Source organism: Alosa alosa, chromosome 11 (assembly GCF_017589495.1).
Source record: "Alosa alosa isolate M-15738 ecotype Scorff River chromosome 11, AALO_Geno_1.1, whole genome shotgun sequence".
NCBI lineage: Eukaryota > Metazoa > Chordata > Actinopteri > Clupeiformes > Clupeidae > Alosa > Alosa alosa.
Window position 1 is genome coordinate 9,274,234 of NC_063199.1, and position 12,787 is coordinate 9,287,020.

General features: G+C 42.4%; 1 protein-coding gene across 1 annotated transcript in view; it reads left to right on the plus strand.

Moving 5' to 3' along the window:
- Positions 1–1,823: 1,823 nt before the first annotated feature.
- Positions 1,824–12,787, plus strand: part of LOC125303558 (receptor-type tyrosine-protein phosphatase beta-like) — a 31,943-nt gene continuing 20,979 nt past the window's right edge. The window contains exons 1-7 of the mRNA XM_048257366.1: positions 1,824–1,898; positions 2,315–2,719; positions 3,468–4,675; positions 7,771–8,044; positions 10,359–10,634; positions 11,463–11,723; positions 11,903–12,163. Coding sequence (XP_048113323.1) covers positions 1,847–1,898; positions 2,315–2,719; positions 3,468–4,675; positions 7,771–8,044; positions 10,359–10,634; positions 11,463–11,723; positions 11,903–12,163 — 2,737 coding nt within the window. The 5' untranslated portion in view covers positions 1,824–1,846. The remainder of the gene's footprint in view (positions 1,899–2,314; positions 2,720–3,467; positions 4,676–7,770; positions 8,045–10,358; positions 10,635–11,462; positions 11,724–11,902; positions 12,164–12,787) is intronic.

A 12,787-nucleotide genomic window follows, 5' to 3' on the forward strand; every position in this document is an offset into this window, starting at 1 on the left:
TGATGATGATCATTAAGTTGTGCTGTTTCTAGACTTTCAGCTCCCAGTGTTGTGTTGTATGCAGTGGTTGTTTATGTGAATATCTATTTGTGAAAGAATGAACACATTACAAATCTCCAGATTACCAATCCATACCATTTTAATTCCGCAATTCACAATTTATGCAAGACATTGTATGTACCCTGTTTACCCTGTTCCATTATGATTAAAACCCGTCTTGAGTGCAGTTGTTGCCTCTCCACAATACCACTGACAACAGGATAAAGCATTGTAACAGTCTGGATTGGTAGTTTGGATTACATTAATGTTATTGGAGTGAGAATGAGTTGTTACTCACTGGTGCGGTGTGAATAATAGAATGGAATAGAATAGAATAGAATAGAATAGAATAGAATAGAACACAGTAGAATAGAATAAAATAGAATAGAATAGAATATGTCCCCCTGGAAAAATGTGTCTTGGACTCAGCACAGCATAACCCTGTGATAGACTTACAGCAACAGGTACAGTTTGGTGCTGCAATTGCCCTGTGTGGAGTGGAGGTGGCCGAGGTGTCAGCATGAGGATATAGGCGGGGTGGGGATGATGTCCTGCTTTCAGAGAGTGGGCGTCCTGGCCTTCTCAGCACAGATACAGGGCAGGATGTCAGGGTGGGGGTTCCGCAGGGGAAAGGCACTTAGGGCCGATGGGAGAGAGAGAGAAATAGAGAGAGAAAGGAGAGAGATTTACTGCTTCTGCTTCTAGAGTGAGTGGGGGCTGTCCTGAAGATAAAGACAGGAAAGAGCTGAGGCCTCTGGTGACACAAAAAGATTCTGAAGAACTCCCCAAACAAATTCTCTCTCTCTCAATCTCTCTTTTTCTCTACCTCACTTTCTCTCATGCTCTCTCTCTCTCAATCTCTCTCCTTATCATATAATAAATGCTAATAGTGCTCACCCATTAGTTAGCAAAGAATAGAGTTTTCTGCCGGTATAAATATTTGAGCGTTGTCTAGTGCATCCTCAAAGCCCTGGCATGAAGCACAAGTATGTGACACCACTCACAGCTATTAGGCTAAGCACTTGAAGGCTTCACAAAACAGGATGAAAAGTTGCTATTTCTGCCATGTCATGCTTGTAAACCAAACCTTACTTTGCTTAAAGTATGCTGATATACACTTGTCACCAACAAAACATGTCCAGATTGGTGTAATGGTCCAATACAACCCTGTATGAAGTATCAATCAGTGTACTACACTGTAATAGCATCAATGAGCCACCACCATCTGGGTATCAATGTGCTTTTACAAAAGTTTTTTTTTGTGACAGTATAGCAAAATGTGTGAGGAAACATTTTATTTGTGTGTGTTATGATGGTACCACAGTATTCTTGATTTGGTATGAAAAGTAAAATAATTTGTGGTTCTTTGCCATGAGTGAAAATCTTGAATAAATGATTATGCCCCATTACCTGTGTGTGCTATTATCATTTCCCATTTTTCAACTTCATGACAACAGTACAAATGCAATAACAGGAGAGAAGAGAACACCAAGCGTGAACAGGTCTTGACGCATCAGGTTATAATCATGTTATAACAATGATTTGATCCTAATCAACATATAACAATGCATCTGCTTGTACACTTGCACACTTGAACATCTGCGATGGACTTTGGAATTTCCGAGTGGGGAGTGAGTCCAGTCAGATGCACCCAGCTTACCGGGGGCTTCGCTATGAAGCCGCAAAACAACTGAATGGGAGGAAGCGCTGTTCCCTGACTTTTTCCTCCTGTGAAGGCGCATTTCCTTTTGTCGCCTCAACTTTGCTCATCTGAACCAGTGAGCGTCAGAGTCAGTTACAACCCAAAATGGATACTCTGCTTTATGTTCTACTGCTAATACTGCGTTTTTCTGACACACGTGAGTTATATTTATGTCAGTGCTTGTTTGCCGAGTGATTTTCTTGTTGTCTGTATGTTTATTGATAAAGTTACATCACAAAAATAACATTCTTCGACTTATACTAAGCTCAGCAGTCAGCTATATGTTTTTTAGGTCAGTAAAGTCCATTATGTAGAGAACTAGGCTATTATTCTCAAGGGTAGTCAACATGTACACGAGCTGGCAAACATATTAAACCATGGCACAACACACAAGAAACCGTCCAAACCATGTAGTAGAACTTGCCTGACGTATAGTTTTCAAGAGGCGTGTTGGCCTCTTGAAAACTATTGATACATACTGATACATACTGATACATACTGTAGTAACGTTACTGTGAAAGTCTTATTTGTTGGTAGCTTAACGGCAGCGTTTGTTTTTGTTTTTGCACGCAGTGAGTTTTCTTATTGCGCACACACCGAAAGGATTGTGCCTGTCCCGACTAAACACAGGCGAGATTGTCTACCTCGGCGTGTGTGACAGTACCAGCCCCGCTCAGCAATGGAGGTGGACAGACGAGATGAAGCTTTACCACATAAATTCATCTAAGTGTCTATGGGCAGACGCAAGCGGGGCGCACGTTGGGGCTCGCTTGGTCAGTCTCAGCGACTGTGGTAGAGCACCTGCATGGAAATGCTATGATGAATGGGGGATCTTTGGGTTGGTGGACAAACCCTTGTATCTAAAGAAACAAGGCATACGAATTGTGATCCAAATGAACCCTCAGTATTCTAACTGGACCAGCCTTGACGTCGATCAATCGGGAAAAATAATAACGACACCCCTTTGCCAAATAAAAGGTGAGTGAAGCCAAAGTTTACTCATTAAGACAGTTTCACCACTTCTCGGTTAAACGTAGGCCTCTGTTACAGACACTGACACTGTTATATCAGAACACATTGGGAATACACGTTTGTGTTAAACAGGCTAGGCCTATTTCATTTCCAAACGTTTCAACGAGTACTAGCCTACAAGGGGAACTGAAAAGACCTAAATCTCTGCATAGGAAAGCAGAGGATGACACTCCTGGTGTCAATTTCCTTGCACATTGTGTTCAAGGCCTCTGTCAGCCGTCACAGGAATATCGTAAGCACTGGTCTTTCCTGTAAACTCTAGCACACGACGATTGGCCGCATAATCATCAGACGTGCATAGACATTGAAAACAGTTCTTCTTGCACATTTTGTCTTTATGCCATGATGTCTGCCTATGATGTTGACGAGGCACCATAGGGCCTTTGGCAACACAAATACAGCAGTTGCATTTAACGGACTATTCCACACAGATATTTCCTACAATTTAAAACTCTGGCAATGGCATATGCATAGCCTACTGTATGTTCCATTCAAATTCAAAATAGTAGTGACACCCTTAATAGTACCATCCATACTATACCGCCTATTCTTTAAAAATGATCCAATAAACCAACAATCATAAAAATGTACAGGAAATGTGAAAGAAAATGGCATTATTTGCAATGCTTCCACTAGACCTAGTTGTGTCAGAATAGATGAATACATTGAGTCCATAACACCTTTCTTTTTACAGGTCTCACAACAATCTCAACATCCACATTCTCAAAAGCATATAATTCTACTGCTTATACTAGCACATCTTCAGAAGGCACTGAGACATCCTCCAAGCCAATATTTATTACAAATACAAAACACGCTGAGAGGACTCACACAGCCACACAGCAAATTACAACATTAAGAGTCCCTGTGACTGTTCAGATCAGAGAGGTGACACACTCCAGTGATAGGGCGAGGCCTCGGACCAGGAGGATGTTGGCAACTGATCTCAAACCTGTGTTCGGACCAGTAACCCCGAATGCAGCTTTAAATAGAAGTGACAACACTGTTATAGGATCGGACCCTTCATTTACTGAAGCCGGACGCACAGGGGATGGAACGGACTTATCTACAAGCTCCTCTACTGTGTTCCACCACGGCTTTGGGGGGGATGAAACAGCCTCATCCGTGGCCCTTGCCTCCCAGACTGAATCTGACGGTGTTCCGGAGATGTCAGCTGCATCCAGCACCCTCACCACAGGTGTCCCAACCACACATTCCCACATGGATGCCACCAAAATGTCTCCCCTCACATACTCCAAGTCTGAACCTGTTTCCTTCAGTCATAGCTTAGCGACAGACTCAGTAACCACTAAGGCTCTGACAACCATGCCACCTGAAAGCAGCCCACCAGCTGGGGGTGGAGCACAAACTGAAACTGAGTCATTAGCGACCACCTCTACCACAGTTTCAGAGATTACTACAGGACTCTTCACCACACCAGCTGAGTCAACCATGACACCCAGACCCCCTCTGACCACTAGAAGAGTACCTCTAGTAGGAACTCCAGGCACTACAGCCACAGCGAGACTGTATACAAGCACAGCTACTCTGACCACTGCTTCAGATCCCAGCACCAGCAGTCCACCTGCATCCAGGGCTACTCATTTCCCAAATCAAGCTACTGAGATCCCAATGAGCACTACTGACCACATCACAACCACGATTCAGACAACCATCGCAGCTACTGAGTCATTTACAACTACTGTTAAGCCAGACCCATCCACTGTTTTGATAACCACATCCACAACGATGACCACCACCATGGATCACACCACCCCAGACTTAACTACACCCACTACGACTCAGGCCACAACTACTACACAATCAACTACAACTACTGCTTCAACAACTCTGACGACCACAACATTTCCAACAACCACAACCATAGCCACAACACAGCCGGTGAGTACATCAAATGCTTAGCTCACTGATATTAGTTTCCTGAGTTCAAACCGTTTTACCTTGACTTGAGCTACGGTGAAGAGTAACATGATTATTTCACATGTAAATCTCGGACTTAAATGACCACTTAGAAAAGGGGGAATTTGAACAAATACAGACTGTGACTAGGGTTGCCAAATATCTGATATGAAAATAAAGAAGGGGGGTGTTACACTGGCTTACCAACTACCTACTTCAGTTAGTGTGTGTGTGTGTGTGTGTGTGTGTGGGGGTGATAATGATATAGGCTGTGTGTGTGTGTGTATACTGTATGTGTGTGTGTGTGTGTGTGTGTGTGTGTGTTGCAAGATGTATATCAAAATACGTAAATAGTGCATCATTTTACAAAATTGTCGGCCCGTTTACTAAATTGTGTCAAATGAGTGCACTAAAATGAGTGCACTATTTACTAAAATGAGCGCATAATATACTACATTCTATGCACAATCTAGTAAAATGAGATCATAATTAAGTAAAACGAGTGTACAATTTGGTCAAATGAGCACACATTCTCATGATATACAAAAAAATTAAAACAATCTTGCAATGACACCTCCAGGGCTCCATATTGAATAAATGTAGCCTACTAGCCTACTCATTTTCTATCCAGTGCAAAACAAGAATAATTTTGATGCAAAAACCACTCAGGCCTATGTGACTCACAGTGGCTCAAACCAAAGGTGCATTCTCTGCTAAGGTAGTGATGACAGACAAACCAAGAGGAATAAATGACAGCAGCAAGGTTTCCCTTAATTATCTCATACAAATCTAGCATTCTTCGTTCATAGTCTAACTTACTGTACTGATCTGTCACGGATTTGCACTGATGGATTCCCAATAATACAGAAGAAAATGCGTTCTGTATCAGTTAAATATGGAACACATCTTTTTTCTTTCAATGATTACGTATTTTATGGAACAGTTGGCAACCCTAACTGTGACGTAAATGCAGACTGTGACGCAAACCATTACTGTCCCACTCCACATACTTGTTGGAGATTCAGGAAGAAGTTGCTGGAGCCTATTGTGAATGGTTTTCAGCTGCAAGGCAGCCAATCAGCATGAAGCTAACTTAATTATTCATGTGGGTGCCAGATAACCATGAGGTGGTGTTAGATATCTGCTGAAATGGGATCCGCTTGGATCCCCAGCCTAATATTGTTGTAAATGGGATTATAAAACAGCATCTGAGCATGCTTTTGACAGACCATTATTCTATTCCTTCTATGCTAACACCACCGAACAAGGTACTGTAAAATACCCAGTTCATCCATTCTATGTCTTCAACAATGATATGAGGATGAACTACAGTGTCCCCCAAAATTGGCTGTGTTAAACTGCCAATGTGAATTGTGTTCTTGTGAGACAGTGGTGGAAAGCTGGGAGGGAATTGTTATATCTGACCCAATAAATTAGGAACACCATGACAGGCTTATTTCACATGATCCTCACAACAAAGGTGGGGTGTAGTGATAGCAACCATTATGCCAATTTAGATCAATATTATGATCACTCATGCTAAAACACAGAATTACACCATGGACTCTATTTTAAATGGTGGTAAAAGTGTAAAGTCTATCAGCAAGCAAAGTTCTCATGCAAGAACTGTAGCTATGGTGTGTGGCATATGGGAGCATTGCTGACTCATCAGTGTTTGCAGTTAAGGTCTAGCCATGGTGTATAATAAGCAAATTGATTGAACTTATTTTTTTTTTAATTAGGTTTAGTCAGACGTAAGATTTTGCACTTATATAAATTAAAAATAGTGCCTCGGGTGTTGGTGTAAAGAAAAAGGTTATCCTAAATATTTCCTTTGGTTGATTTCAACATGTGAATTCAGGCAGTTCTTCATAAAAACATTATTTTCATGTTTTCTATATTTTTCTGTTTCAATTGTAAAGGAGGCTACTTACATTATCCCAGTACATAACAGCATTAATCTTATGATATCATAATACTGAACGTTTATTTGAAATAGAAAACCTCCAAGTTGTTAGGTAGAATTTGATTTAAATCCCAGGTGATCTCAGTTTTCAGAGAGGCTGCAAGTTAGCATTGTCAAGAGCTTGCCAGTCAGTTTGCTTAATGCATCAGTTACTACTGAGTGCATTGCGCTCTCTTAAAATTATATACACCATAATTAATTTACGGATTTCCCGTTTCATTGTCGATGTGACAAAAATAATAGCTTCAGGGTCCACCACCACCAGATTTTTTTATGCAAATGTTTTTATTCATCAACAGACATATAGTCTGACCTCCGGATTAGAAGTAAATGAAACATTAGACAAAGCATTTTGAGAATGTGGACAGTGTTGATAAAGTTAGTCGTTTGAACATGAATTTAGTTTTCACATAACCTTGCTGTCCGGCTGGCAGCCAAGCCCAAGACATTGTGTATCAGAAAAAGCCCCCATCAGGAAGGAAAGAAGGGTGGGGTGACGGGAATGAGAGGGACTGCTCAAGGTGCTGGTGTCATAGAGTCAAGTGAAAGTTTGGGACCATGAACCTTTGGGAAACATTCGATTTATCTCTTTGTAATTAACCCTTGACGAAGTCATGACAAACACTGAGAAAGGATGTTTTGCACGCATGAAGGATGTTTCCCCCCACGAATTATTCTAATTGCAGCATAATTTAAGACATTTTAGATATCGAGATTGAAAATTTGGATACTATTCAAGACTTTGTCATTGTCCAGGAAGTGTGAAACTAGGGCTGTGTTCAAAGTGGAGGACGAGCTAAATGACGATGTGGGAATCAGGGGATGGAAGGCTGCAATCTCATCTCAGATACGCTGTCATTTATTTGGATTTACACCGAAAATTAATGGGAATAAATAAAAAATATGAACCAGTTTTGAGCTACTGACTATCACTTAGGCTATGCTGCGAACGCGAAAAAAACACAGAAATGTTGACATGGAATGTATTATATTTTATGATTTTTATGGTGTGGAGTCAAGTCAAGGTTTGTCAAAATATTTTTAAAGCTTTACTAGCTATAGTTTGCATTATCATCGCGAATCGTAATGTCTATTTGTGTTTTACTTGCAGCCCGAAACGACAGAGGCAATCAGATGTTGGGTAAATAGCACCGAAGTCAGTGCCAGCACTGATAGAATTGAGTTAAAACTAACCACCATCCGAGAAGGCTGCAACTTCAGCGTATTTTATAGCAGCGTGTCTCCTAAAACGGACTGCCATTCGACGGGAGATGACAATAAACATTTTCAGTGTCTACTTAATGATCTTAATCCTGGCACACTTTACCAACTGGAAATAATTTCAAAGACTGACGGAGAGCGAAAAAATGTTTCAGCGCAAACAGGTAAGCATGGCAAAATAATTCAATATCTTGATAATATCTAATAATATCAGTTAAGGTTGTTCTAACGACATTCACTGACGACGAAATGTTAAACATGTATTTTGTATCATAGAGGATAGCCTACTTACTACGAATAACTGGATATCGTTGTGATGTAGCCTAGAACACGAAAAAGTGTTTTTTGTTAAAATATAGGTCTCCACTGTGACTTATCATCGCCTAATGTTTTCATTTGTCTTTTGTTGTATCTAAGTTGAAAATATAACAAATTACTATAACTGATATTACACCAGTCATGGAAAGCCACAGAGATAAGCTTACAAACTGGCAATACTTATTTTGAAAATGAGCATAAATATTGTCAATGAATGCTGTAGCTAAGATTGATATAAATGCATTAGCAATGGCATGGCTGTCATCTGTCCATGAATGGAGAATATTTTACCACGTTGTATTGTTTTGTTAGAGTGACTTAATGATTGGAGTATAGCCTGTCACAAAGAAGTTGCACACTGCAACCACATAAAACTAAGGTTATCTGGGTTAGAGTTGGAGGGTAGGATTATTATGTGTGGGGTTATGCAAGTGTCTGCCAGACTACCCAAAACTCTATGCATGCATAGCTTATGTGAATCATTGGTTCTATTTATGTTTAATTGCACATTGAATTACTGCGCCAGCACCAACAAAATTATCATATTCAAATTCTATAAATTAAATTAACATGCATTGTCCACTGCATTCATTAAAAAATAGATGTTATTTCACTTTAAAAAAAGGGAAAAGGGAGACCCAAAGAGAAAGAGAGAGGGGCAGAGAAAGAGAGAGGGGCAGAGAGAGGGAGAGGTGCCTTGGAATCTAGTGATGGGCTTTTATAGTTAGAGAGCTTTAGAGAGCTTTTAGAGCAGAGGTCAGCAACTGGGCTTCTAATCTGAAGTGTTTGTTTCCAGAAAGATCTCCCTTTCCCCAGTCATTTCCCCCCTCTCATTGTTACCTCGTTCCAACGGATGCAATGTTTTGTTTGGTGAGGCAGATAGATTAGATAAAGAGAGAGAGCGTGAAGTGTGCACTCCTGTCAGGTCACTTCTTTCTCCTTTTTGCACTTCTACACACCTCTAATCTAGCCAGCAACAGCAGGGTGAGACTCCTTTGTGACTATTCATGAAAAAAAGATGAACCATTGAATAGTCTCTAATAACAAATACTATGTATGATGAAAGCAAACACACTGTGCATAGGTGAACATATGTGTCTTATAACAGGGGCAGCCGTGGCCCACTGGTTAGCACTCTGGACTTGTAACCGGAGGGTTGCCGGTTCGAGCCCCGACCAGTGGGCCGCGGCTGAAGTGCCCTTGAGCAAGGCACCTAACCCCTCACTGCTCCCCGAGCGCCGCCATTGTAGCAGGCAGCTCACTGCGCCGGGATTAGTGTGTGCTTCACCTCACTGTGTGTTCACTGTGTGCTGTTTGTGTTTCACTAATTCACCGATTGGGTTAAATGCAGAGACCAAATTTCCCTCACGGGATCAAAAAAGTATATATACTTATACTAACAGGCCAGCTCATTAAACTATTCAATCACAGGCAAACTTCTGAGCAAAAAAACAAAAAAAAAAACAACTCAACTTGTTCCTTCTGCTTGATGATAGCATTGGTAGGGCTGCTTTGCTCTCCCAAGCCCCAGGAGAGCAAGGAAGGGGTCAGAGAAAGGTAGGGTCAAGCCGTCGAGGGGTGAGGGACGCCACTTTCCCCCCTCCATTTAATCTCTATCCCAGGGTCAGGGTTCGCTGTCCACTTCCTGCAAGAGTCCGTCTCTGGCTAGAGATGCCAACCCCCCCACACACACACACACATACGTTACGCTATCCCTCCCCACAGAAGCACTGTCCATTCTCTATAGTGGCCAAACAATCTTATCTGCCAGAGCAATCAGCCTGTGCAGCTCCAGTCCACAGCCAAGCACAAAGAAAGGAAGCTCAGGCCACTTCAGGATATTTTTTAAACCCAAGATGTGTAACGTTATGAAGTGTACTCACAAGGATTTACATAACTCCATAGTGCTTACAATTGGTGGTCATCAACATTGACTTTCACATTTATAACAGTTTGCAATTTGAGTTCTAGTCCATTTTTGTGGATATTTGTTGGACTTTCCCACAACTGTGCCTGAAATTCACAACCTACCTACCTACCTACCTATTCATTGCTTTGATTTCTCCCTTTAACAACTCTACAGGTCTGACTCATCTGATGATGTGAGTAAAGTGAAGAAAGAGTCGTCTCAGAAAGTGACCTCTCCCCTGTTCCCCTCAGGTCCAGATCTGCCCGCACACGTGGTGGTCGAGCCTGACGGAGATGCCACGTCCGGGCTGCGCGTGCACTGGTCCCACCCGCGCGGCAGGGTGGACTGGTATGAGCTCAGCCTGGTGGACACAGGCTCGGCTGTCTGCCGGGCCACCAGGGTGATGGGCACAGCGGCGCCCCAGTCCGGCTTCACTGCCCTCACCCCTGGAACTCTCTACACCCTGCGCTTGCAAGCTCTTGCTGGGGACAGACTCTCTGACCCGGTCCTCCGCAATGCTGCCACAGGTACAGCAACCTTGAACTCTAACCTGCAGGTTTGAAAAACATAGAATGAAGCCTGTCATTAGTTACTTAGTCATATGTACTGTACTTTCAAAATAGACCTTAATGTAAAACATAGTTTTCAATGAATGTGCACATATGTAGTAGCTAAAATGTGGATGCCCTTAATCAAGAAAAAACTTTACTGGGAGTTTTATACTTCTGTGTACTTCTTCACAAATTCTTTGTGCCCTTTATTTGTGACAACATTTCTGTGTATTTTGGGAGATCATTTTCATTAATCACATTGTAAAATCAGTTCAAAAAGTCTTTGCGCATAAGTAGTGTAAAGCCTGCCACACAAGTCTGTTTTGTCTCTTTATTGTTGTCAGCAACAGGATGCTGTTCTAGACATGTGCACTCACACTGTCTACTCAGTGGCTGGAGAAGCCAGACGGCTGGGGCACTTTGCGCCATTCTAGTCAGAATTTGAGTCTGATACTGCTGTTGATCGTTTTTTAAAGTTATTGCACTGTCAATAGGCTATGTTGTACAACTGACGCGATAGAGAAATCTAAATGTAGCCTAGGCTATAGCTTCTCTAGCAACAACGACCTTTTGTGTTTACAAAATCAAACGAAGCACACTCAGGTGACGTGATAGACTAGGCACTGTTACTCATCTGTTCATCATTGAATAAAGCCCGCTCAGACAATTTGATTGGTGTGAACTGCTCTGGTTCGGGCATAGTTGCTTCTCAATGGAACAAGTCCAGACCCAATTTCCCGACCTCCCATTTTGTGCTGGCTTCCAGACTAGATTTCATACGCATCTCGTTGTTCTCTTTTCCAGCTCCTTCGGCCATTACTGGACTGAAGCTCATTGCGTCCTCTAGAAACTTGGGTGTGTCTTGGCAGCCTGGTCCTGGACGGACAGAATATTTCCGGGTACTGCTGACCGAACAAGAGAGTTTGGTCCAGAATGTTACTCTGGCCAGCGGTGTGAACTCCCATACCTTCAATGGTGTGACTCCAGGAACTTTGTTCAAAGTTGCAGTCATAGCCGAGTCCATGGGGATACAAAGTGATCAAGTCTCTAAAGAAGTGCTCACAGGTAAGAGTAAAACCACACATCTTTCTCGAGTCAGTAAAATGACATGACCAGCTGTAGTCTAAACTACTCACTGACAGAAATACATTACAATAGATTATATTGTACAAAGTGTCATATATAGATATGCATTAGTCCACACAGTCTTGTGACCTTTGACTGACCTCTGTTCTTTTTCTCAGCTCCATCTGCCATTAGAGTCCTGAAGCTCTCCGCGTCCTCCAGCAACATCAGTGTGTCTTGGCAGCCTGGTCCTGGTCGAACAGAACACTTCTGGGTCCTGCTGATCCAAAAGGAGTCTCTGGTCCAGAATGTCACCCTGGGAAGTCGGGTGACCTCCCATACCTTCACTGGTTTGACCCCAGGAACTCTGTACAGAGTAGAGATGGTGGCCGAATCGATGGGGATGCAAAGTAGTTCAGTGTTCAAGGATGATTACACAGGTGAGACACATACAAAAGCAACCTGGGCCAGTTCAGAGTTGTTCTTTATCATAAATGAGTGAACCGTTTGCAACCGTTGAACCTTTGGAGTTTATATTTATGCCGTTGGATATCACAGCTAAAAAAAAATAAACCACAGCCAAGACAAATGCACACAGACAAACATCATCAGAACTGATTTTTGGGATGTACTGCACCACACTGAACTTACTGCACTTAAAGGGGTGCTTGATGGTTACAAAGTGTTAAGAGAGAACTGAACACTGTAAATGGTGAATAGTGTAATGCTTGCATAAAATCACTGCAGCCTGCAGAAGGGACCAGTCTTCTCCTACTCCAAAAGGGCCTTTGTTCTCACTGACCTCTATTAAAACTGGCCATGAAAGTGTAGAAAGGAGAAGAAGTAATGTGTATTGTCTCCCTTTTAATGTCCGACATCCTGTGTTGTGACATGCGAGGGGAAGTGGGCAGCCCTTGCCCACCCTTGCCCGCCCACCCTCGCCTCGCTCAGGGGGTCGGGTGCAGGTGTCAGACCACGCCGGGCACAAAGGGAGCGTGTCTCGCCAAAACCACTCTGCTCTTTTGTTTGACTTTCCAACCCCCCATTGAGCAACAACCCCCCCA